Source organism: Cajanus cajan, chromosome 2 (assembly GCF_000230855.2).
Source record: "Cajanus cajan strain Asha chromosome 2, NIPB_CcT2T_4, whole genome shotgun sequence".
NCBI classification, from domain to species: Eukaryota; Viridiplantae; Streptophyta; class Magnoliopsida; order Fabales; family Fabaceae; genus Cajanus; species Cajanus cajan.
In genome coordinates, this window is record NC_138518.1 from 75496700 (window position 1) to 75523901 (window position 27202).

Consider the following 27202-nt stretch of genomic DNA (forward strand, 5'->3'; position numbering starts at 1 on the left):
TACTATATTTCTTGACATTGCACTAACCTTTCAACCATTAAGTAGAATTGTCTTAATCTTTTGTAGAAAAAAAAAGAAAAAAAAAGGAAAGATATTTATAGGAATAGATTTACAAGGATTTTACTAAACAATGGAATCTTCATTAAAATATCATTTTAACTGAAATTAAAAAGATTTAATTTTAATAATTCAATCATCAAATATTTTAAAATTAATTCAATAAATAATTTTAATAGATAAAAATATTTGTAGTTACACAATATTATAGTTAATATTTATATTTTAAAATGTATATTATGCTTGAAATTGAATTTATTTAATATATCTAATATTTTTACAAATTTATGAAATTAGTAAACTGAATCTATTGATAAGAAATTTTAATTTAACTATTACATTTATATAAAAAAATTTAAATTATAATTATTATAAAGATTTATCGTTATTGTTGTGCAAATATGAGGAATTCATATTTTATTTTAGTTGTAAAAATACTTGATTTTGTTAGAAGAAAATGACTTGAATAAGATTTTTTAAATTCACTAATATTAGTTATATTTGCAAAAAAGCATACATGTACATTGCACAGAATTGATCAGATATTTATTATGATCAAGACTGTTCTAATGATAATTTGAAGATGTAGCTGTTCAGGTTCATTATTAAGAGGGATCCAATTTATTTTATGTTAATAGTAACATGAAGTTAGAATAAATTAATATTTAAATAAAAATTATAATAAATTTATATTATATGCAATTAACTTAAACAAGTTATTTAAATAAAAGTATTAAAACTAAAATAAAATGGAGAAAAAGTATTTTTTTTAAAAAGAGAGAATACATCATCTTATAATTAAATTGAATTAGAAAAATTAGATTTAAAAATAAGTGCATACATCTATATATATATATAATTATTTTTATATAATTAATAAATTTTAAATATAATTTTTCTATTATAAATAAGTACATGTCTTTTAAATATATCAATTAAAAACTATTATAAATATAACTCCTTTTTTTCAGCATTATTAAAATAACTTTTAAAATAATAATTATTTTATCTCACACAATGATTTATAATTATTCATTAATGTATAATTATAATAAATTATATAAAACGAATATGTATATTGTTTTTTTTTCCTTTTCAAGAATTAATAACAAGATGAAAGATATTTTTTAAAGGAAAAAAAAAAGGTGAAAAATGGCATATAATCTCTCCTCCACATCCTGGGCGAAGTACAGTGTAAGTGTAGTATGCATTCCTCACCTCACTCTCACTCTCACTCTCACTGTGTTCGCTCTCTTCTCTCTTCTCAAACCCTAATTCTCCAATCCTCAATCAATGGCAATCCTCTCTCAATCCACGGCAAGCTTCTCCCCCTCCTTTGTTTTCACTCGCTCCGATTCCACTCGCTTTCCCTGCCACGTCACCTTCCGCACCCGCTCATCTCCTCGCCGCGTCGCCGTCTCTTCGCGTCTCAATTCCTCCAAGTCCCCCGGCGCCGGAGGCTCCCTCTCGCCGGACAACGGTGATGTCGCCTATGAGCTCCACCATGATTACTCGCCGCAGCGCTGCCGTAACGGATCGCCGGTGTTCGTCACGATGCCAGTAAAGTCTGTAGGCCCGGAGGGCCGGGTGGCCAGGCCCAAGACCATTATGTTCTCACTCAAGGCGCTCGCCTCGGCTGGTGTTGAAGGCGTGGTCATTGAGATTTGGTGGGGTCTGGTGGAGAAGAACGAACCTAGGGCTTACGATTGGAGAGGCTACGAGGAGCTCTTCATGATGGCGTGCAAGTGTGGCCTCAAGGTTCGAGTGGTTCTCGCGTTTCATCAGCATGGCACGGGTCCCGATGATCCCAATTGGTAATGTGGTAACTGTTTGAGATCGCAATATAGCTAAATTATTGTATATAAATGGCGGACCATATGATTTTCGATGTTGAGTTAAGTCTAAACATAAATTTTAAGATATTAAAGATTGGATCACTTGTTAATAGTTAGTTCTATAAACTTCAGACACCATCTTCTTGAAAGAGTCTTTCACATATAAAAGTCTATTCCATTATCAACAAATATCCAGTTCTGTAAAATGCATAATGCATCAACAAATATCCAATTTTGTAAACTGCATAATGCACGAGATAAGTCTGGTCATTATGTTGAGAGACTGTAAGATAATTCTTAAAACTTCATGCAAGAGACAATTATTGTCATCTTCTTGATATTATAATGACACATATCAGAATTTATCTTATAGATCGAATAATTTGTAATTGGGCCGATATCTGATTATCCACAAATATTTATTTCGGTAAACTTTCATCACACATGAGATAAGTCTGGTCATTGTCTTGAGAGTACCAGAAATCCCAGACAACCCTTACTTTATGAACTAGCTTTAAGAGTTGAATTAGGTTAAATTTAAATTCCAAGAGTAATTTCTTTTTCTTGGATTATGTTTTAATACTGTGGGAAAATGATAATTCTAGTGTGAAATTGTGTTTTTCAATACTGTATGGGCATTTGACCTAGGTGGTGTTGATGATCCAAGTAGAGTTGATTTGGTTTATTTTGAATTATTATTACTATTTTTGTAGGTAGGTATTGTTTCCTAGTCATGAGCCTCATACTCTCGAAGTTTGTCCCCCTTGTGTAGGATACCGCTTCCTCTATGGGTGCTTGATGAGATACAGAAAGATGTAGAGTTAGCTTATTGTGACAGGTTTGGAAGAAGAAATATTGAATACATTTCACTTGGATGTGATATTCTTCCTGTGCTACGTGGACGTTCTCCTGTTCAAGTATATGCAGATTTTATGAGGGATTTTAGGGACAGCTTTAGGAATTTGTTTGGTGTTATCATCACAGTAAGGTTCTATAATGATTTTGTGATGTTACAATTCAATGAGGATTCAAATCCCCAGATATTATTATTGGATGTTGTAATATGTGTAACCCTGTTTATTTTTCAGGGTGTACAGATTGGCATGGGTCCTGGTGGTGAACTAAGATATCCTTCATTTTCTTCACAGGAGCCAATTTTGGCTTGGTCTCGTGAACTTGGAGAGTTTCAGTGCTATGATAAGGTAGACTTGTTATCGCTGTTTGTTATGGGAGACTGGCAATAACCAATTTGCATACTTTATGATGTTCAATGATTAGTATCATGTTTAACCTTTGTCTTCACTTGTTTGCCACCTGCCAGTATATGCTTGCTTCTCTAAATGCCTCTGCAAGAAATATTGGAAAGCGAGAATGGGGAAATGGTGGTCCAGTTGGTGCTGGAAGTTTGATGCAAAATCCTGAGCATACTGATTTTTTCAAAAATGATGGTGGCTCTTGGAACACACCATATGGTAAATTTTTCCTTGAATGGTACTCAGATATGTTGCTGCTGCATGGGGAGAGAATTTGTAGGGAAGCTGAAGCTATTTTTAGGGGTATAGAAGTTCATATATCAGCAAAATTGGCTGCCATTCACTGGCACTATATCCTGCAATCCCATCCATCAGAGTTAACAGCTGGCTATTATAATACTTTTAACAGGGATGGATACTTACCCTTTGCTCGCTTGTTTAGTAAGTATGGATTCTCAATGTGCTGTTCTTGTTTTGAAATGCAAGATGAAGTAATGAAGAAGATCAATCCAGATAGTAGCCCTGAAGGTTTTCTTAGACAGCTTTTGCTGGCTGCTAGGCTCTGTGACATATCACTTGAAGGTCAAAATTTTTCAACTAATTTGGATGATGGTGCTTTCTCCCAGGTGCTGAAGATGTCCAAATTTTACTCGGATGGGATTGAGAAGCGTCCTTTCTCATTCAACTTTGTAAGAATGGACAAAAGATTGTTTGAATTCCGAAATTGGGATCGGTTTACTCGTTTTGTGAGACAAATGTCTGATGGAAACATTTTTCGAGCCAGATTAAATGCTGTTGGTGACATACGGTTGAAGACCACACCAGGGATGGCAGAAGTGGGACTGTTGTACCACCTATATCAGCACTCTTGAAACTAGTCTTGGCCTCTGTTCTTTAGGCACATTTACTATTACTGCCATCGTTGCAAGAAAATCTGATGACTTATGGTCTAATGTTGTGAAATGTGTAGTATTGCTGATTCTTCGAATGATTCTTTTATTGCTTTTTGGCAAGAAGTTACTTCCCTAAGGTAACACATTACATTGCCTTCCAGGTTTTTTTTGATGGGTGGCATGTTATCCACTTGTACCTGTATTTTGAGTAGATAGATATATATATATATAAAAAAACGTTACTGTTGGTATCTTGGTTCTCCACACCACTTTTTAATCTTTTGTTCTGTTGAGATGGACTCTTGATGGCTTTGTATTGCTTTCTGGTAGATATATCTTAAAAGAGCAGATTGTTCTCATTTCAAGCTTGTGTACATTTACCATCAATCTTGTTACATTTCATATCGCGGTTGGAAAATTGTTTAAATAATCATGTCTCTTTGAGCTTATATTTTCCCTGAAAAATGTGTTGGTGTTGTTTCTGATGCAAATTGAGGGGCAACATAAAAAGAAAAACTGTGTAACATAACTTTTTTTTGGTGGATGTTTGGTGGTAGATGTTCAACACAGACAAATTTAGATTTGGTGCCGGGGTTGCGCTGGGTAGGATGTCCATTGGCCTTAACAGGGGTTTGTCCAATTTGATGAATACCTTTTACTTTCAAGTGATGTTGTATGAGACGAGAAGTTATTTCTAAATTTGTTAAGTGCCAAATATCTGACTTTTGGTTTGTATTTTATTTTTGTATGGTTTTGTTTTATATACTTTTAAATCATGCTATAAAGCAAGTATTAATATACAGTCTAATCTATCAATTTTAAATGAAATAAATTGCATTATGTGACAGATTTGTCAAAGCATTAAGCCAACAGAATTCAGCATATTGTAAATCCGCAACTTACTCTTTGTTGTTTATTTCCGCTGAGTGGGAGCCTTCTACTTAGTTTAGGATGATGTTATAACGAATTATGAAAGGACAATATATTATACTCAACTATTTTGTCTAAAAAAATTGTAAATTTGACAATAAAAATTATTTAAATGGAGTAAAATGTTTGTGTGAGAACGTAATGTCATTTATCTTCAAAATGAAGATTGCAAAAGGAAAATAAAAGTCAAAAATTAGGAAAAATAAATGATTCTTAAACATTATTATATCCACAAACAAATCTTCCAAATAAAAATAATCATTTTCATATTAAAATATCATATATACTATAATTTCAAAATTTAAAAGTTATGGGCCTAAGGCTCCGAACCTCTCGTAAGTCTGTCCTTGCCTTTAAACTTTGAAGTTCAATTTTCACCAATATAACGTAAATTTGAACGCATAGTTATATAAAATATTCATTTGAGTTTGGCTATACTTTGCGATCATAAATGACTTCAACATCTTCGTCCATTTTAGTAATCTCACTTTTATAGTGTGTTTAGATGAGAAATTTAAATAGAGTAATTCATTTATTTGAAGAATTTCAAATTCTTTGAGGTGAAATACCTTATTTGGATAGAGAATTTATAAGGAATTTGAAATTCAAGCATTTGTGACTTTCCTTGAAACAGTAGAATTTCAAATTCTCTAAAAAAAGTAAGAATTTGAAATTCCTCATATGTTTTTCTCTTCTTATTTCACTTATATATTTTATCTTATCTTTTATCTCTTCATGTTTTTAATTATTAAATATTTAAAAATATTTTTAAGATTATTAAATATTATATAATATTAATTTTTAAAAATTATTAAATATTTAAAAATTTGCTAATATTTATTTTTATAAAATTTAATTTAAAAATTCTCAACATATAAATATATTTTTAAAATCAATTTTATCATGGTAGAATCAAATTATCATATCCAACCTAATAATTTAAAATTTGATAATTTGAATTGACTTATCCAAACAAAATATTTTAAGAATGATAGAAATTGAAATTAAAGTAATTCAAATACCAAGAATTTAAAATTTCTTTAATTTATAAAATTCTTCATCCAAACAGATCATTAAAGTTTTCTCAAATTTCCTTACCATTTTATAATATTAATCTATTTAAGCTTAGAAACATGTAGTATCACTTTTTTTTTTATCCTTTTCATTTTATTCTAGGACAGATTCTTTTTATCTTTTTACTAAAATTGTACTGCCCCAAAATAGGTATCTGAGTGAATTTTAGGTTAGTTATCATATCAAGAGCCCAACATAATATTCTTCCTTTATATAAACTTGGACTAAACATAATATCATAAGCAACGGTAGGCTTAAACTAAAGTTGGATTGTTGTTTTCATATCTGCTCTATCCCAGATTCCTAAGGTTGACAGCGAGAATTATTCCCCTAAAAAATTATATATGAAAATTAAACTTTATTAATTTAATAATTAAATTAATTTTTAATTAAATAAATTAAGTCTTTAAAATTTTAAAAATTATAAAATCATTTCATATTTTTTAAAATAAATCCAATTTAACGCATTTTCTATCACTAAAAAAAATATTACAATGACATTGAGGGTCAATTAAGTTTTGGTTATTAACTCCAATTCTCGCTGATTGTGGCAAGGGCGATAAAGGGACTCATGATTTGATGAGAAAAATAAATAATATGGTATGGGAGGTACACCATAATAGTGAATGTAAGATTAATCTGAGGGTTAAAGATTCTAATACATCCTATATCATTTGAGAAAGTGGTTCATACTAAACATCATCTCTTACAAAACAACTTACTTAAAAAATATATATATTTTTAAATGTCAGTTATTGTTTCAAACATATTACTTATTTTTCCAAAACAACAATTGAAATGATGAAAAATAAATTTTCTCATGCATGCATGTTCTTAGTAGTGAGAAAATTACCAACAAAGTGTCTCATAGAAGATAGATAATTTTTTTTATGTGGTTGCTGGTTAAATGTCAACCTTTTAAATAAATTTTAATATCTCGAAACATTGATTTTTAACTTTCCACTAAAATATATATTGGTTTCAAAAAAAAATATATGGTGAGAAATTTGATAAATTTATTACATGAGCTTTTAGTTTTAAATTTCATTACCACTATAGTATATTAAAAAAGAATGATGTTAGGATGATATAATTTTTTAATTTATGTGGTTGCCAAATTTTAAAAAAATAGTTTTTATTTATTCATTAAAGAAACAGTCATAGTTTATAGTTTCAGCTTTAAAATGCAATCATCAATTTTAGCCACGCACTGAGTTGGCCCCTGGCTTAGCATATTTTTCTTTAGCTTAATGAATAAAAATGTCGTCTTGTATACGAATTTTAGTAAGCAGAAAAATACCAAAACAAACATGAAACGAAATTTCATCAATCCGTAACAGAGTACATGCATGTGTTCTCAAAATCCGATCGATTTGTTGATCCATCAACATTGATTTGGATTTTGAGCTAACCTAATTCCACGCAGTAATTATGGTCCCTTTGAAACTAAAACATCCTCATATTCATATATATCATCTTATGATGTTGCATAGCTCTGCATGAGAAAAAGCATTATTATTTGTGGTAAGTTTCAGCCGCAGAGGGCATTGTCACTTACATAGTCAACTTTCTTTTTTCTTGGACGTGTCTTTTTTAGATATTATCTCCAACATTGGTCGTTGTGGTATACTGTCTGTGGGTACTATTTGGTGCGTGACACCACATTTGGAGCATCAAATGTTTCATCATTTTCATTTTGACACCAGAAGACGCGTTTTTGTTCATGTAGCATGATTAATAATGTAAAATTGATCGTTTCAATTGCTAGGACTACTCAAAAGAAAAGCTAGCATGAAAATTACACATCATAATAGTGCATAAGCACGGAAACGTTCGTGTTGACTATCTTTCAAATGAGATTACTTACCAGTAACTAAAATTTAGTTCGGATAAGACAGCTTTAATTTATTCTGATTCGTGTGTGCACAATACAAGGGTCAATATGAACCAACAACCAAGAAAAGCCAAACATATAGTGCAACACAGACGTCAAGTGCTAATTTGTGAGTTACTTTTGGTAAGAGTGGTTTTGTTATAACTTTTTAACAGATACAACTAAAGTGGTTTTTTGGTACAAAACCATAAGGATTCTTTATGGGTCAATCTTGATTGAGGCATGTGTGATCATTATGAGTATGACTAGTACTAGTAAAGTCTTTTTTAAGTATATTTTAAACTCAAATTTAATTTTTTTTCATGATAATAGACCAACTTCGGGTTATAAGAGTGACACATAAATAATTCGTCTTATCTCTCTTGATTGATTCTAGAGAAACAATTTTTGTTAGATCATACTCTCTATATTTTCCTTTCTGTTTTCTCTTTTGTTTTTTTTTCTTCTTCACTCTTGTAAAAAAAATGTAAAATAGTAAGTAAGTAATTTTAGTTGTTGGTAATTTTTTTTCTTCCTTAAATAAGATATTAAATTCAAACTTTGTAAATAAAAAAAAAATGTACTTAAAAGAAACATTAAAAATTAGTAGTCAGATTTTTCAGTAAAAAATATAATCAGTACTAAAACTAATAAATATTTTTCAACAATAAAAATAGCATAGTTAAAAAAATAGCTGATAATACAAAAATTAATAATTAATATCTATATCTTTTCATGTTGACTTATGTTAGGATAGAATAAATGATTTGTGATCTCATTAAAAATTCTCAAATAAGTTAATGATTGGTTCTATCCTTATATAATGTTATGTCTTATCTTAATCTAAATTTTTTTTATTAAAAAATAAAATAAGAAATTATGAATTTATTGGAATACCAAAAATTATTTTTATTATCTTTAAAAGTTTGTTTAAATACACATCTCAAATTATATTTAATAGTTTAAAATTAATTTTATCAAAACCATTTCTATTAAACTTTAAAACATATGGACGGTTAATAAAGTTGACTTTGCCCACATGCCAATGTGGTATCTTTTTTGTACCAGTTGAATGCATCATATATTCATCCTCCATAAAAAAGAAAATGCATCATATGACAGGCCAGAATCCACATGTATCCCATTCCTGAGATTACTTTTATTCACTTTAGGATGGACATAGAAGGCCAATTTTCCCATTTTAACCTCCCTCTCTCCCTTGAAAAGAAAAGGCTTCATGCATCTATTCTCATTTCTGAATTCTGAGTCCCTGGCTTATACTATAAAAAGATATTCCCCTTGCTTCTCTCCCAATTTCTCTATACCAACTTTATGGATCCCAAGCTCAGATTCTCTATTATCATCTTCCTTTTGTTCTTTCTTGAACTGTATCCAGGTAAGCTTGTTCTCCACATATATATTTTAAATAAATCATACTACCAGAATCAATGATAAATAATTAAACCAATTATTCATTTTGTGGATCTCTTGTAGCTAGAGTCAACAGCTTGAGGGTGAGAGAGGATGTAGTAAAATTATCACCAACCAAGGTAATATACGAAAAAGCTTATAAATATTTAAGTTCATCAGATACTATTCAAGCATTTCAATCTATCCATCCTCCGTTCTATTTCTAATTTCAACTTGGTATTAATTATTTTTCTTAAAAGTATGCGAGCTACAACTCAGAACATGATGTCATCATATATGATTTAATTAAACAATAGTGACATGTTTCATGATTTATTTTAATAAGTTACAGAAAGGACCACTGATAATTCCGTGACTAAAGAGAAGAAAAAGGAATTAATTGTGATAATGGATTGATATGTCTGTGTCATAAGCTGTATTTGGAAATATATATGTGACTACTGTAATTATTGAACAGCCTTTTTTGTTGAAGGTTTCTTTTCATGAGATGAAGGGAAGAAAGCTTTTGAAGCTTGACACTGACGACTACAAAGAATATGGTGCTAATCCCCGGAATGATCAAGGAAAAACGAAGCCTCACGGTTGAAGTTAACCACTTGTGCTGCGTTACTTGTAATGTTATATATATTTTAATGGAATAAATTATTCAACCCAGCTCACGCAGCTAGCTGAAAAACACCACATTAATTTATCAGAAAAATATCTACCAAAATAATATATTAGCCTAAGATTACCTTACACTGTGAGTTTTATATTTCTCCATGTTATGTTAAAGTCAAGAGCTGAAGATATCCAATCTTTATAAGTACCGACAATTAAATTTGTATCTAGAGAATATTATGAACTTATAATAGTTGCTATTTAATTTGTGTCTCTTTCTTCATTTCTCATCTTATTAATATTGGTTCTTATTGATTTCAAAGGGTTCATATATGTTGTATCACTACTACTGACAGACCCCTTTTTTTTTTTTTTTTTTTTTTTTTCTGGTAAGAATTTGTTTGGGTAAATTTTTTTTATATAAACACTTTTAAGAGAAAAAATTTAAAATAAAAAATGATTTTTTTTTTACATATAAGTTAAAATTAACTTTTATGTAAAAGTTAATTTTTAAAAAAAAATTAATATTAGAGAGTTTATACAAAATCGTTTATACATAAATTAATTTTATTAACAAGGAATATATTTCATTTTTTTAAAAATTTTCTCTCTCCTACGAGCTTATAGAAAAATTTATCAAAAATTACTCAAGTTAAGAATCACAACATATTTTAAATGACATTTTTAAAAGTAATTTTGGTTAAACTATGTATTTGATTCTATTTATTTACACTCATTAATTCTTATGTGGAAAATTCTTATTTTTATAGTCTCTCTATGAAATTAACATTATATTTTTCTCTCTCAATCGTTTAGACTTATTATGCTATAATACTTAAGAGATGCTACGTATATAATGAAATTTTGTTATTACGGGAATGTTGAATAAAATTAGTTTATCGGTTGAAAGTTTATAAACTATAAGTTAGAAATTACAAACTTACTATGTATAAATTAACTTATTGAAATAAATTATTTTATGAAATTAGGTAATAAATTAATAAATAAATATAAAATAAGTTTAATAGAGATGCTTATTAGAAGATAAAATATGTTCAACGGTAATTCATTGAATAATTAATTTTATGGTCGGTTTTAAGATTTAGTTTTTGGTTAATATCATATTAATGACTTAAAGTTAAATTCATGTAAAAACTTAAGCGTAATGTTAATTTCATATAAAGGCTAAAGTAAGGGTATATTTGTGGTGGAATTAATACGTTGAATGAGTATTAAATACGGAGATTAAGATTATTTATCCAAGTATTTTTTAAGCGTGTTATTAATATAATTTTATGTGTGTATAGTATTGAATAGAAAGGGAGATAATACTTGACTGATAAATTATCTTGTACTTCATTTATATTTGCCTTTTCTTGATTAATGAAATGATGATGGTATAGAATTGGCGCAAAGATAGGAAGTCAACTTCATAGCTAGTGAGGGCAGTGGTTTCAATGATGTGACCCTCAACGTTCTCTGCATCTCAATTTATATATACGTTTCTCGTTTTCTCCCACATTCATTTTATTTAATGATGGTATTAGTATAATTTAATAGTAACTAATTTTTCGTTAGAAATCGTAAATACATATAGGTCTATATTTTTCTCAATATAATTTATTTAAGATCAAAATTCAAATTATAAATATATTGATTAAGAATTTCAAGCCATAATTACTTCAATCAATCAATATTGATTGACTATATTAATATATTTGATAATAAAATAAACCTGATTATATAATAAATATTTGAGAGTTTGATATGTATTATTGAGTGAAAAGTGATATTATTTTCATGAAGTGAGGTCTTAAACTATATTCTAAATGTCTGGTAATTACAAGAGAATAATTAATTATATTCTAAATTATATATATTTTTAATATAATTTATTTAAGATTAAAATTTAAATTATGATTAAGAAATTCAAATCATTATTACTTGAATCAATCAATATTGATTAACTATATTATTATATTTGATAATAAAATAAACTTGATTATATAATAAATATTCGAGAGTTTGATATGTATTATTGAGTGAAAAGTAATATTATTTTTATGAAGTGAAATCTCAAACTATATTTTAAATGTCATGTAATTACAAGAGAATAATTAATTACAATGTCTAGTTAACTAATAATAATTTGTCTACATAATTACATAATCAATTATAATAAAATAACAATTTATAATAGTCTTTGTAAAAATATACACCAATTGATATGTGACTTGGGAGGAGCAACTTAGATTGAATGTAATGTCCAATAAAGTGACAATATATTTCAATATATTTTGTACCCTTATGAAAGACCAAATTGGAAGCAATGTGGATAATTACTTGGTTATCACAAAATAATGAAACAAGAGTGGACCCTCTTACACCAAGGTCCCAAAAAAGTTGAGTCGACCAAAATCACTTCATTAGTGACTCTAGCCATAACCCTGTACTCAGTTTTTCTCGAAAGAGAGACAACAATTTGTTTCTTAGCCCTCCAAGAAATGGGCGAAGATCCAAGGAACACAATATAACCAGTGGTGGATCATTGAGTAAGAGGGCATGTCACCTAGTCAGCGTTGCAGTAGGTTCAAAGGGTGAGCGAGTTATTGGATGATATATGGCAATATACCTTAAACTAGTGCATTCTTCAAATAACGTAGGACACAATAAGCAACATCCAAATTTGGTTGTCTTGGATCATGCATAAATTGACTTAAGATATGCATTGCATAGCCAATGTCAGGTCATCACATGATAGTAAGATAAAGCAAACAACCCACAACAGGTCGATATTGTCCTAGATCTGCACAAGTAGGACGAGTCCCTACTGTCAAATGATGTTGTTGATGAAACTGGTTTATAACCCACCATGCCACTCACATTTAAAATGTCCATCACATAATTCCATTGGCTTAAGGCAATACCAATAGGTGACTGTGCAACTGTAGTGTCAAGAAAATATTTCAATTTTTTAAGATCGGGACAAACTTCAAATATCTATGAACACTTATAAAAATATATTATTAATTACATTATATGAAGTATGAACATATTCACTAACACATGACTATGTATTAAATATTTTTTTTAAAAACTTTACGATACATATTATTATAAACTAGAACAAAATTATTTCTTTCATATAATACTTGTGGTCATAAAAGAATAAAAAAGTATTCGAACATTAAATATAGCTTAAAAGTATATCCATCTCCCTCACATTATTCGCGAACCAGCTAATTAGAATTGCTATTGAATATGTTTTAATTAAAAGCGTTGTTATTTAAGAGAGAATCTAGTTGACTAGGTGAGAATATGAACAGCCACATAATAAGAGCTTAGCCTAAATATTTAGAGTGAACGAGTAAAGAATCCACGCAGCAGACCTTCATATTTATTGGTGAACCGATTTCGATTTAGTTTTAACCATCTTTCAGTATTCAAAACAGAAAAGGTGGGTAATGAATATGAATGCGACTGAACTTTTTATGTTTGTATGTTACTTCTCTATCTATATGTATCACGCAATAAAATCTGCAACTTCGCAATAAATAGCCTTGTAAATTAGATCAGTATGAAGGTCTTACTATGGTTATTTTAAGTGATTTTTGTAGCTAGTAAAAATTATTATGGTTCTACATGTGCTTCTTGGTTCTTATATTATAGCTGAAAATCCAACACACTTACATAATAATACCTACTTCTCACCAATTTGCTATACATATATAATAGATATTATTCTTAATTGACATTTGACAGACCAACCTACAGAGTTCATCTGCAATGATATCATTAGTTGAACGACAATAATTGATATATTTCATTGCCTTTTAATCTACTTTGATTACTGTGTATAAGGATCAAACGCACTAATTAAAGCAGGATGTTAACCTTAAAGTCAAGGGTAGATGCCTAACCAGCAAGAATGGTCTACTAATGGAAACTTTTCACTTGAATTCTCCCATGTCGAAATTTTCATTATCAACTCTCTTTTTTCTATTATTTAAATTTTCTCTCTCTTAATTTTAATTAAAAGCCGAGATTTCACTAGATACAAATTTCACATGCATGATAAGATCCGAACACGACCTAACTGGCATGTCTTAAGTGGCAATCACTAACTGCCACAGAATAATGTGCTTATAATTTAACCACCCTTGTTTTGGCAGCATCTATGGTAGAAACTAAAATCAAGCTAACTAATCATACAATCTAGTCTAGTTAATTTGACTTTAGGATAAACACATAGAGAATGGTCAGCATAATATCCTAATCAATTTTCCAAACCGCTCTTTTGGTTTTCCTTCACTGAAGGTGCTTCAAAATTTAGAACAAGATGCATAACATTATAGCAATGACTCCTTAACTGAAGTATTTCATTAGCTATCATTTCTCTATATTTTGCTATTGAACGCATGCTTCTACTCCTACTTGCTCGGAGTTCAAGCAAACTAGTATTATAGCTATACAACTAAGGTTCTGATGAGCTTTTAAGATTGGAGGAAGCATGATCATGAATGTATGATCCACCATACAAGACATAAGGCAGGGGAAGGAATAAATGGGGTGAAATAATAGTTTCGCCTACTTCATGTAAATTGTCAGACCATACTGCAGATTCTATTATTGTAAGCCGGATTTTACTTTTCCATCACTAGAAAAATCACCTCTAATATATTCAAAACTCTTAAAACCCCACAATACAAGAATTCAATCTCTTAATCATCAACACAACCACAATTTGGGTAAATTCAAACAAAATTCAACTTTCTCAATCAACAAAGAATTAGATTCTAGCGGTTGATTTAGATTCTAACTTCCTTTACCTATAATCACTGAGAAAGAGGAAGAAGGAAAAATAATAAATCACTCCAAGCTAACTTTGCATCGACAATGTACCCACTTTGATTCTTAACTTTGAGGCTTTAATCACAACTCTAGTTACACAATTTCACTCGGTATAAGGCTTAGAAGAAAATAGAAGAATCTTGACTCCAAAGTTTTTATAAGAATATAAACTTATGAAATTCACTTCTTAAGAAATATCTTATATACTATTTTCCAATAAGTTAAATTTAACTTATGTTCAGAGAAACTCCTAAAGGATTAAAATTCATGAGAAATCCTAAATTTTCAAAGTTCCTCAACAAATAAAATTAAATCACCACAACACATAGTTTAATAAAACCAACAATATATTATTAATGATGCACAATGTTACAATGTTTATACTATTATCATAAATGAAATAATATGAGTTTGTTTCATGATTAAAAAAAACTACAAATAAGAGAGAAACCAATACTAAAAAAAATATACTTACTTTGACAAAGAAAAAGAAAGAAGTTAATTGTATATTTTTTAATAATAAATTTTTTATATTAACCATAAACTTTTATCATAGCATTTTGTAATAAAAATATTTTAAAATTTATATTTTATGGTATACGAAAATTCTTTAACACTAAAAATAAACAAAATAAAAATTCCCTTGCTCATGACCCTAAATTCCACAATTTTATTCTTGCTCAATAATTCACTACCTCCCTGTTTTACTTTTCCAACAAAGAAACCACGAGTTTTTTTTTTTTTTTTTTTTTTTTTTTTTTTTTTTGCAGTAAATCACGAGTATTTGATTCATTAAGAAAATGTTTAATTACAATTTAATATTTTAAAACTATTTTATAGATTTAAATCGCGAAAGTAAGAAGTTAGAGTAAAACTAAAATTAATGATTGTATTTTAAGATAACTTTAATATTTTAATAACTAAAATAATAACATAATTATCTCTCACTTTGAAAATGAAAACTAAATGAAATGTAAAAGTTTTTTTTTAACTTTAATAATGTCTATTTTTTTTAATCTTATTATGGAGTTTCACATGAATATTAAATATATAGGAAACATTTAATATATGTATAATTAAATATTTTTAATTATTTTAAAAAAATAATATTTGTTTAATTTTTTTTATATAATAACACTTTTTAATAAATACTTTTTACTTTTATTTTTATTTTCATTTATATTTCTTAAAAATTCATATGAAACATTAAAGAACCACTAAAATGTTTGATTGATGAAAATCATATTTCTTGCACAGATTAATTATTGATTCTCAGCTTTGAGACTTTACTACATCATGTTCATGAAGCAAAAAAACACTAAATTAGTTTAATGGTAATGTTGAAATAATATACTCAAGATCCTAAGTTTGAATCCAGTTACCGTTATTGTAATTTTTATAAATAAAAAATATATTAAACATTAAAAATGCATATTTAGAAGTTTTCTTTTTCAATAATAACCTTAAATCCTTGAATGTTCTAGATCAAGTGAAACTGGGTAAGTGTTTTTGTTGTTTCGAATTGCAAGCAAACTTCGATCCATTCCTAATGAAACTGACTTCATTCTTAAAAGTTAATAATCAATTAAAAATCTATTTCATTCGTATTACCAAAAGAATATCTATTTCAATCGATTTTCATCCAAGAGAAATTGAAGAGAGAATTGCAACTTGCAAGCTTAAGGATACCCATTTTAAGTAATTATTACATTTTCAATCATTCAATTCTGTCAAGGTAAATATTACTTCAAAAGTGATGTAAACGGAAAAGGACAAACATTTCAATGTGAGAAATTCAATTTGTAATTTAAATTTATACAACTTTTTTTTTTTGTTACAATAGAGAACAATAAAAAAAATGTAGAATAAAATAAGTAATTTGATAAAACAAAAATTAAATTGTAAAAATATTATAAGAATATAAATAATATATATCTTTCAATATTATGTTGAGATTTAAACACATTTCCAATTTTTCTTTAACATCCATCTCTACTTTCTCTCTCTCTCTCATCTCATGTATATTCAGGACCCAATGCTGAATCATAAAATTACGTTTATTTAAAAAGAAAAAAAAATACTGAGTATTAATGTATTATGTTTTGACGTGGATTAAATATCGATAGACGTATAATATAATCCCTGGAAATTCATGCATACGACCGGTTCTTAGTTCTTACTTTAGCGAGCGAAAATTTTGAAAGATGAATGAATTTTATGTATTAGTATTAAGGATCAATATTTTTTTGATCTTTATAACCATAATTAGATAATTGCAATATTGTTAGTCATTAACCATAAATAGGCAGTTACAGATTTGTTACTAGGATGATTATCTACTATTTGTAAATATATACTACTTTGTATTACTGATGCACTAGGAGAATAGAATTCAATAATAATCAAAATATGCTTTTTGCTTGGGTTCATCTTCTCACATGGTGCGGTGAGAAATTCGTCCAAGAACCCTAGGTTTTCAAAGATCCCCTTTCAGAAATTCATTGTGTCTCTTGACTTTGATTCAACCATGGCAACCCCAAATTCCAATTCAACTCCACCTGCCCTTGCCGATCATCTAGTGAATCCATCAAATCCTTTGTTTCTTCATTCTAATGAGAATCCCTCTCTTGTTCTTGTTACGCCTCTTCTAACAGAACATAATTTTCATGCCTGGTCGCGGAATATGCTTACCGCACTCGAATCAAAGAACAAGGAGCAGTTCATCGATGGTTCGCTTCCTTCTCCTCCAACCTCCGATCCTCTTCGCAGTACGTGGCGGCGCTGCAACAAAACTGTCATGTCTTGGCTGATTCGATCTATGACACCTTCTATTGCCCAATCCGTTCTTTACATGGATACTGCAGCGGAGATTTGGAAGGACCTATGTGAGCGTTTCTCTCATGGTGATAAGTTTCGCATCTCCGATCTTCAAGCTTCTGTTCACGAGTGTAAACAAGGTGATTCCACCGTTTCTCAATACTACACTCATTTAAAGACTCTTTGGAAGCAACTCGAGCAATATCGCTCTGTCTTGATCTGTTCTTGTGATAATCCATGTTCCTGTGGTATCTTGTTGAAAATCAAAAAGGAACGTGAAGATGATTGTGTGATTAAATTTTTGCGTGGTCTCAATGAGGAGTACTCTCAGGTTCGGTCCAACATCTTAATGATGGATCCTATGCCCTCCATTACCAAGACTTTTTCTCTAATTCAACAGCATGAACGCGAAATTGGTGGAACTTCCTTACTCTCCCCCTCTACTGACTCTACATCATTTGCTGCATTAACTGATGCTTCTATGAAACCTTCTTCCTTTGAGCGTGGTGGTTCTTCAAATAATCGTGGTGGTGGTTCTTCAAATAATCGTGGTGGTGGTCGTTTTGGTAGAGGCAATGGCAGGGGTAATTGCTTTTGTGCAAAATGCAAGAAGACCAATCACACAATTGATTCTTGTTTTGAAATTTATGGATATCCTGCTGGGTATAGAAACAGAGACAAAAGCAACTCCACTTCAAAGGCTTTTGCCAATTTGACTACGGTTGATTCAGATACAGCCTCTCGGTCTGCTACTCCAGAAGAAAGTTCTAATCAAACTCAGTTTACTCTTTCAAAAGAGCAATATCATGCTTTTTTGGCTCTCATTCAACAAAATAAGGATGTTCCTCACTCTGTGAATCATGTTCAACAAAATCCTAAAAATTCCTCACCAGGTACACCCTTTTCTTCTTCTTTATGGGTGCTTGATAGTGGTGCTACTGACCACATCTGTCCTTCTCAACACCTATTTGATTCTCTTAATCCTATTAAACCTATCTCTATTTCTCTTCCTAATCACACCACGGTTTTAGCAAAATTATCTGGTACTGTTAGATTAGGTGACTTGGTTTTGCCCAATACATTTTATGTACCTCATTTTGCAATGCATTTAATTTCTATTCCCAGGCTTACTTCTTCTGATTGTCTGATACTCTTTTGCGACACCAATTGTCACATTGTGCAGAAATCCACGTCGAAGACGATTGGTGTAGCTAAGAAGAAGCAAGGCCTCTTTTATCTTTTGAACTCTGTTGAACATGACTTGACTGCATCTACTTTACTTGATATCCATCCTTTTTTCAATCAATGTTTTTCCACTATTAATAACACTGTTCATGACACATTGTACAAAAATGCTATTAATAATAATACGTTGAATGATTCTATGTTGTGGCATTCCAAGCTTGGTCATGTTCCCAACAAAGTAATGCAACAAATCTGTTCTCAAAATTCTGCAATTCCTTTTCATAAATTTGAAGTTTGTGATGTCTGTCATTACTCTAAACAAAAGAATTTATCCTTTTCAAACAGTCATACTACATCTTCTAGATTTTTTGAACTAATACATGTTGATATCTGGGGTCCTTTAAATGTTAGCTCTTTTCAAGGATACAAATATTTTTTAACTGTTGTTGATGATTACAGTCGTTTCACTTGGACTCATTTATTAAAAACTAAATCTGAAGTAAAAGCCATACTTCCCTCTTTTATTACTCTAATTGAAAAACAGTTTGATGTTCATTTAAAACGGTTGCGTTCTGACAATGGCAAAGAATTTTATCTTCATGATTTTTTTCAAAATAAAGGTATTTTACATGAAACTTCATGTGTTGAACGCCCACAACAAAATGGAATTGTTGAACGTAAGCATCAACACATTCTAAATGTATGTCGTGCGTTACTTTTTCAAGCTAAACTTCCAAAACAATTTTGGTCATTTGCTGTTAAACAAGCTACTCACATTATTAATCGATTGCCAACTCCCTTATTATCCCAAAAATCACCCTTTGAGATGATTTATAATTGCAAACCTGATCTCACTGAGCTCAAGGTCTTTGGTTGCTTGGCTTTTGCAACCACCTTGTCTTCCAAGAGAACCAAACTTGATCGCCGTGCATCTAAATGCATTTTTCTGGGCTACAAAAATGGTACTAAAGGTTTTCTTCTTTTCAATTTACATAATAAATCTTTTTTAATATCCAGAGATGTGCTATTTTATGAAAAAATATTTCCTTATTCTGCACATGTTCCTTCTATGTCAGCCTCTGATTCTCTCTTATTAGATGTTGTCACAGACAATGACACCACTATTTATTCTGATCCTTTTCCAACAACTACTTTTTCACATGGGTCTCCTTCCATACCACTTGACACACCTTTACCTTCTTCTGAGACAACTATTTCTACAGATAGACCTCCTTTTTCTCCTATAAACACTTGTCCTATTCCAACTGCTACTTTATCTACACCAGAATTACCCTCTTCAAACACAACTAATGATGCAAGTCAAGTCGTTATGCCTCAGACTAGGGTCTCAACCAGAATTAGAAAACCCCCAAGATATTTACAAGAATATTACTGTGAAAATCTTGCTTCTTCTTCGGCTGCATCTAACTGTCTTTATCCCCTATCTTCTTTTGTTACTTATAATAATTGTTCTCCTTCTCACACTTCTTTTTGTCTTTCTATTTCTGCACAACATGAGCCTACTTCTTTTAAGGAAGCCAACTCAGAGGAATGTTGGAGAAGAGCCATGGAAGCAGAACTTCAAGCTCTGGAGAAGAATCAAACTTGGTCACTAGTTAGACTTCCTGAAGGAAAGCGCCCTGTGGGTTGTAAATGGGTTTACCGTGTCAAATATAAGGTTGATGGCAGTGTGGAACGTTATAAGGCCAGGTTAGTGGCTAAGGGATTCACTCAAACAGAAGGGGTGGACTATTTTGAGACTTTTTCTCCTGTGGTCAAGCTTAGTACTGTTCGATTTCTACTTTCTTTAGCAGCTGCTCATAATTGGTTTCTTCACCAATTAGATGTTGACAATGCCTTTTTGCATGGAGATCTCTTTGAGGAAGTATATATGAAGCCTCCACCAGGTTTCAAGCTCTCCCATCCACGCCTTGTTTGTAAGCTACACAAATCTCTCTACGGCCTTAAACAAGCCAGCAGACAGTGGAACCAAAAATTAACTGAGGCTCTTATTTCCCTTAATTTCATTCAGAGCTCCACAGATCACTCCCTTTTTATCAAAAAGTCTCATTCTTCTATCACAGCTCTTCTGGTTTATGTTGATGATGTGGTATTAACTGGTAATGATATGGCTGAAATTTCTGCTGTCAAAGCATATTTGCATGCTCAATTTCACATCAAGGATCTCGGTCCTCTCAAATTCTTTTTAGGTCTTGAAATTGCTCGATCTCAATCTGGTCTTATCCTTAATCAACGAAAATATTGTTTGGAGCTTCTCTCTGAACATGGTTTAACAGATTGCAAACCTGTGAGCACTCCTATTGATGCTTCTGTTAAGCTTTATGCTTCTGAAGGTCTTCCTTTGGATGATCCTACTATTTTTCGAAGGCTTATTGGTCGCCTTCTTTATTTAACAAATACTAGACCTGATATTAGTTTTGCTGTCCAGCAACTAAGTCAGTTTGTTGACTCTCCAAGGGCCACTCACTTCCAGGCTGCTCTTCGCATTCTAAGATATCTGAAGTCTTCTCCAGCACTTGGTCTATTTTATCCTTCTCAAACTGAGCATCGTATTCAAGCCTTCTCTGATTCTGACTGGGCTTCTTGTCCCAATACTAGACGCTCTGTTACTGGTTTTTGCATATTTTATGGTTCAGCCTTAATCTCTTGGAAATCTAAGAAACAATCCACTGTTTCTAGATCCTCTTCTGAGGCTGAGTATAGAGCCTTGGCCTCTGTTACTTGTGAGCTCCAATGGCTGCTGTTTTTATGTCATGACTTATCTATCAACATTCCTACTCCATTTTCTATTTTCTGTGATAGTCAGTCTGCAATTTATATAGCAAAAAATCCCACTTTTCATGAACGAACAAAACACATTGAAGTGGACTGTCATCTCACAAGATTAAAGATTCAGCAAGGCTTGATTCATTTGTTTCATGTGCCATCAAAATCTCAACTAGCAGATGTCTTCACCAAAGCTTTGTATCCAAGGAATTTTACAGAAGCTGTCTCCAAGTTGTGTCTCATTGATATATACAACCCAACTTGAGAAGGGGTATTAAGGATCAATATTTTTTTGATCTTTATAACCATAATTAGATAATTGCAATATTGTTAGTCATTAACCATAAATAGGCAGTTACAGATTTGTTACTAGGATGATTATCTACTATTTGTAAATATATACTACTTTGTATTACTGATGCACTAGGAGAATAGAATTCAATAATAATCAAAATATGCTTTTTGCTTGGGTTCATCTTTTCACAGTAATAGAAAACAAATGTGTCATATCATTATTTCAGAAAATAAATAAAACTCAACATCAATAATATGTACCAAAAAAACTCAACATCGAGAAATAACGCGTGTTTGTATTATCTAGTACATGTTTATTTTCTTTTGAATAAAATCGTTTTTGAACTTTGTGTACAAGAAAAAGTTAATTTAATAAATATTTTGAATATGCTCTACTTGAATATAATTACTTTAGAAAATATTTGTGATTAAAACATAATTGTACTTTCCGAAAAATATAGGTATGAGGTTGTCAATCTGAAGTTCATTAAGGACTTCAGATTTAAAAAAAAAGAAAATTACAGTAAAACTATTTGTGTTTTTAAAGAGATAAGTAAATTTCATTCATTTAATTGTTATTTAATAAGAATAATTCTATAAATAATAAAAAGGAAGGTATGGGATTGGGAGGTATGTAAATTGTAAAGTAAAAAGTGTGTTATTGATAATTACGAAAGTAACCCTGGAGATAAAGGAAGAAGAAGAAGATAGAAATGAAAGTGAAAAGCATGAAACCTCCATCACAGCTCACACACTGATAACATGACATATAGAATAGAAGAAGAGACATCTGATCTGCTCTCCAATTTTAGTTGAGAGTTGAGAGTTGAGAGTTCTTATCCTTCCCCTAATCAATACAAATTGGAACCACTTCACACCTCACACATCGCACACCACAATCACAGCCTCCACCATGCCCGGCCTCGTCTCCGTCAAAACCCCGCCGGAAGCGGCCCCGCTCCGGGTGTCGGTCCCGGAAAGCCAGAGAAGCGAAGGCAACAAAACCCCTTCCCCACTCCCCAGAAAGCCACCCTCGCCCTCGCCCTCCCGCTCCAAGAAGAAAGCAACCCCCGAAACCCCTCCCCTCTCCGATGCCTCCCTCGACAACCCCGATCTCGGCCCATTCCTCCTCAAGCTGGCCCGCGACACCATCGCCTCCGGTGATGGGCCCGCCAAGGCCCTAGACTTCGCCATCCGGGCCTCCAAGTCCTTCGAGCGCTGCGCCCCCGAGGGTCAGCCCAGCCTCGACCTCGCCATGAGCCTCCACGTCCTCGCCGCCATCTACTGCAGCCTCTCCCGCTTCGAAGAAGCCGTCCCCGTCCTCGAACGCGCCATCCAAGTCCCCGACGTCTCTCGCGGCGCAGATCACGCCCTCGCCGCCTTCTCCGGCTTCATGCAACTCGGCGACACCTTCTCCATGCTCGGCCACGTCGACAGATCCATCTCTTCCTACGACCAGGGCCTCCAGATCCAGATCCAAGCCCTCGGCGACACCGATCCCCGCGTCGGTGAAACCTGCCGGTACCTATTCTACATTCATGCTTACATACATACATACATACATATATCTATATATCCACATGACCTAGATGCGGTTCAGATGCAGAATCGGTGAAACCACACGTGGAACTGCATCTAGGTATTGTTCTAGTTGTAATTCCATAATTTAGGGTCTGAATCGGTGCTGTGTGTTATAGGTACCTGGCGGAGGCGAATGTGCAAGCGATGCAGTTTGGTAAAGCGGAGGAGCTCTGTAAGAAGACTTTGGAGATTCATCGCGCGCACAGCGAACCTGCTTCGCTTGAGGAAGCTGCGGATAGGAGGCTCATGGCGCTGATTTGCGAGGCCAAAGGAGATTACGAGTCCGCTCTGGAGCATCTCGTGCTTGCGAGCATGGCTATGATTGCGAATGGTCAAGATAATGAGGTTGCGTCCATTGATGTTAGCATTGGGAACATTTACATGTCGCTGTGTCGTTTCGACGAGGCCATTTTCTCCTACCAGAAGGCGCTTACCGTGTTTAAGTCTTCCAAGGGTGAGAACCACCCTTCTGTTGCCTCTGTTTTCGTGAGGCTTGCTGATTTGTACCACAGGACTGGGAAGCTTCGTGAGTCCAAGTCGTATTGTGAGAATGCGCTCAGGATTTACTCGAAGCCAGTTCCGGGGACCACTGCGGAGGAGATTGCTGGTGGCTTGACGGAGGTTTCCGCGGTCTTCGAATCGGTGGATGAGCCGGAGGAGGCGCTGAAGCTGTTGAGCCGGGCGATGAAGTTGTTGGAGGATAAGCCGGGGCAGCAGAGCACCATTGCGGGGATTGAGTCGCGGATGGGGGTGATGTATTACATGATTGGGAGGTATGAGGAGTCCAGGAGCTCGTTTGAGAGTGCTGTGGCCAAACTCAGGGCTAGCGGGGAGAGGAAGAGTGCCTTCTTTGGAGTTGTTTTGAACCAGATGGGGCTGGCCTGTGTTCAACTGTTCAAGATTGATGAGGCTGCTGAGTTGTTTGAAGAAGCTAGGGGAATCCTTGAACAGGAGTGTGGCCCGTGCCATCAAGATACGCTTGGGGTGTACAGCAATCTTGCCGCTACATATGATGCTATGGGAAGGTAAAATTATTCTTTCAACATCCTTGTTTTGTTTTGACTCATTTTTTGAAGATATATTGCTCTGTCTCATGATTCAATTCATCATTTTCTTGAAAGTTTTCCCTTATGAGTTATGAAGCAACCATCGAAGTTAAAGATAGTTGTAGATTAACAGTGACTGACTGGAAGCTTAGCGTAGTTATTACCATGGTTATATTTTGGGCTGCATTAATTGACTGCACGTGTTTTGAATTCAACTTTTATATAAATCCTCCACCCAACCTATGAAGCATCAATACTTCAATTTGCTTCACCTATTTGATACCAATATTCTTGGATACTGTACCTGTACATATGGGTGACATATCCAAGCTTTTAAAAAGATTATGAAAATCTTTTTTATATTGATACTCTTAGATACTTTTTCGATACTTTAATGGTGCATGTTGGTATAGTATCCAAACCTTTATTACTTGGGACATAAACATCCATAATATAGAAACATTGTCCCCTGATGAACAAAAAAAGAGAAATTTGTCCTCTTTATGGATGATTTAAGAAAGAAGTGAAATTGATAGTATTATTTCTATTTCCTAAAATATAGGAAGTAATTTATGATGACAATGATTTATAATTATTTTTTATTTTAGTAATGTACAAGAAATATATTCTTAATTTGGATTTGCAAAATTGCAATTATGTTTGATGAATTTTGATCAAAATTATAGTTATATACTACCATCATCCCTAATTATAAGACTTTTTCAACTAAATTATACCTTTAAAAATTAAATAATTTAGAAAATTAGTTAATTTAGTTAAGAGCATTAAATTTGTCAACAATTTAAACTACTTCTCTAAAATTAACCTTCTCTCTTTTTACTTAATTATTTATCACTTAATTAATTAATGTTTGGAAAGAGAATGATGTCAAACTAGATGAAAGAGATATCTCCATATCTATTCTCCAATCCTAATAGGAGAGAGTTAGTTTTTATCCAATTAATTTCAAATATTTATTATTTTTTTTCTACAAGAATTATTAATTAAATAAGTGTATTTTAGGAAAAATATAATTAATGCAACTAACAATTAGAAGAGGGTCATATAATAACTAATAAGGGACTTGTAAAAAAGTGAAAGGGTCTTGTATATAGGGACGAAGATAGTATTTCTTATTTTCTAAAAAAAAAAGAAGATAGTATTTATTATGTTTTATGAATATTGATTCATATCTATACATGTATATTATACATGTATCCTGTGCACATAGACCCCAACCACTATTACAGGGGTCGAGCCAAAAGCTGTTGAAAACCTGTTGACAGGCAAAGATAAATATGTTTGGATAGCCCAGAATTTTAATATTGTTATTTCTTCATTCTTTTTTGACTTCGTTTGATCTGTGTTCTAGTTTGGCTAGCTATATAAATAAACTATTTTCTAGCTCCACCCCTTTCTGTTTTCATCAGGAGTATCCCATTGGTCTTAAGACTCTTTGCAGGGGACTCCTTCATTCTTCTCAAATTTCATACCTAACTTCTATTCTCTTCATGATGATGGATTCCTAGTTATGTCTGTTATGTTTTTGTCCAAATATAATTGGTGCAATGTTGTGACACTTGTATGTTTGATGCAAGATTCTATATTCTTTATGTTGAACTTGACATTTTTTTAATCTAAACCTGATATGATGGCATGCATCAGAGTGGGAGATGCGATTGAAATATTAGAATATGTCCTTAAGTTGAGGGAAGAAAAGCTTGGAATAGCAAATCCTGATTTTGAAGATGAGAAGCGTCGTCTGGCTGAGCTTCTGAAAGAAGCCGGCAAGACACGGGACAGAAAAGCGAAATCTCTGGAAAACCTTATTGATCCTGGCTCAAAGAGGACAAAGAAGGAGGGAACAAAGAGGTGGCCTGGTTTGGGGTTTAGAATTTAACCATATTTTTACTCATAAATATATATATTGAATGCACATTCTGTAACATAGGATATCTTGTATAGGGTTGAATATGTAATTTGGGAGGGAGCTTCCCTGTTTCTTGATATTTGTTCATGCATTTGTTTTTCTTGATATCAATTGTGTTGTGATCTTTTAGTTGTACCACTAAATTCCATCCCTGTTCTTCGTTTCCGGAAAATGTTGAAAGAAAATTTTTATTCGAGTGAATAAATTTTTGTGAGATTGTGTTTTATTTATCTTGGTGTATGCCAGCGTGCAAAATTGTGTTCTCTTAGGTCTCCGAATTATGTCAGTGTTTGGTGCTCTATTTATGGTAATTATAAACTACATCAACATCTGAAAGACCACTGAAAAGAACCGTGAATCGGGTCTAGTTTCTATTCAGATATTTTTATAATACACTTATTAGTCTATTCTGATTAAAAGATTTCCTCCATTTAGATTCTAATATTGGAGAGGTAAAACAAGTTTTTAAAATAATTATTACCTTTTATTTTCCTCCCATCAAAATCTATTTTAGTCTTGCGTTAGTGTATTTTCCTCTCTCACATCAGTACTGTTTTAAGAAACAAAGAAAAGTAGCATATTATATATTGCATACCAGGAAACTATTTTAGGCAGTTTAAGTTTGACAAATGATTTACTGAATATTTTAATGGGTCTTGTCAAGAAATCAACAAGTGAATTTTTTTTATTGAAAATTATAATAAAGTTACAGGGCTGAATGTGCAAATATATTTTTTCAATAAAAAAATTCACTTTTTAATTCTT

General features: G+C 32.0%; 3 protein-coding genes and 1 long non-coding RNA gene across 5 annotated transcripts; all 4 read left to right on the forward strand.

The window, feature by feature from the left end:
* The first annotated feature begins 1235 nt into the window (after positions 1-1235).
* LOC109818481 (beta-amylase 1, chloroplastic) lies at positions 1236-4397 on the forward strand. 2 transcript variants are annotated; one of them, XM_029268852.2, is made up of 4 exons: positions 1236-1871; positions 2647-2875; positions 2981-3094; positions 3214-4397. In XM_029268852.2, exons 1-4 carry the CDS (start codon positions 1351-1353, stop codon positions 4015-4017), a joined length of 1668 nt encoding a protein of 555 aa, XP_029124685.1. In that variant the 5' UTR covers positions 1236-1350; the 3' UTR covers positions 4018-4397. The 2 variants fall into 2 exon arrangements, with proteins under 2 accessions (XP_029124685.1, XP_020239550.1); XM_020383961.3 differs by having other exon boundaries at positions 2665-2875.
* A 4677-nt stretch (positions 4398-9074) lies between these two features.
* LOC145954560 (uncharacterized) lies at positions 9075-10211 on the forward strand. Its single transcript, XR_014431801.1, has 3 exons — positions 9075-9311; positions 9410-9465; positions 9819-10211. It is a non-coding gene; the product is annotated as an uncharacterized LOC145954560 (long non-coding RNA).
* Positions 10212-15631: 5420 nt separating this feature from the next.
* LOC145954561 (uncharacterized) lies at positions 15632-18953 on the forward strand. Its single transcript, XM_083069078.1, has 2 exons — positions 15632-18507; positions 18798-18953. The coding sequence occupies exons 1-2, from the start codon at positions 17325-17327 to the stop codon at positions 18827-18829; spliced, it is 1215 nt and encodes a 404-aa protein (XP_082925204.1). The 5' UTR covers positions 15632-17324; the 3' UTR covers positions 18830-18953.
* Positions 18954-22597: 3644 nt separating this feature from the next.
* Positions 22598-26663, forward strand: KLCR1 (Tetratricopeptide repeat (TPR)-like superfamily protein). The gene is made up of 3 exons (XM_020383944.3): positions 22598-23401; positions 23578-24486; positions 26173-26663. Exons 1-3 carry the CDS (start codon positions 22794-22796, stop codon positions 26405-26407), a joined length of 1752 nt encoding a protein of 583 aa, XP_020239533.2. The 5' UTR covers positions 22598-22793; the 3' UTR covers positions 26408-26663.
* Positions 26664-27202: the final 539 nt, after the last annotated feature.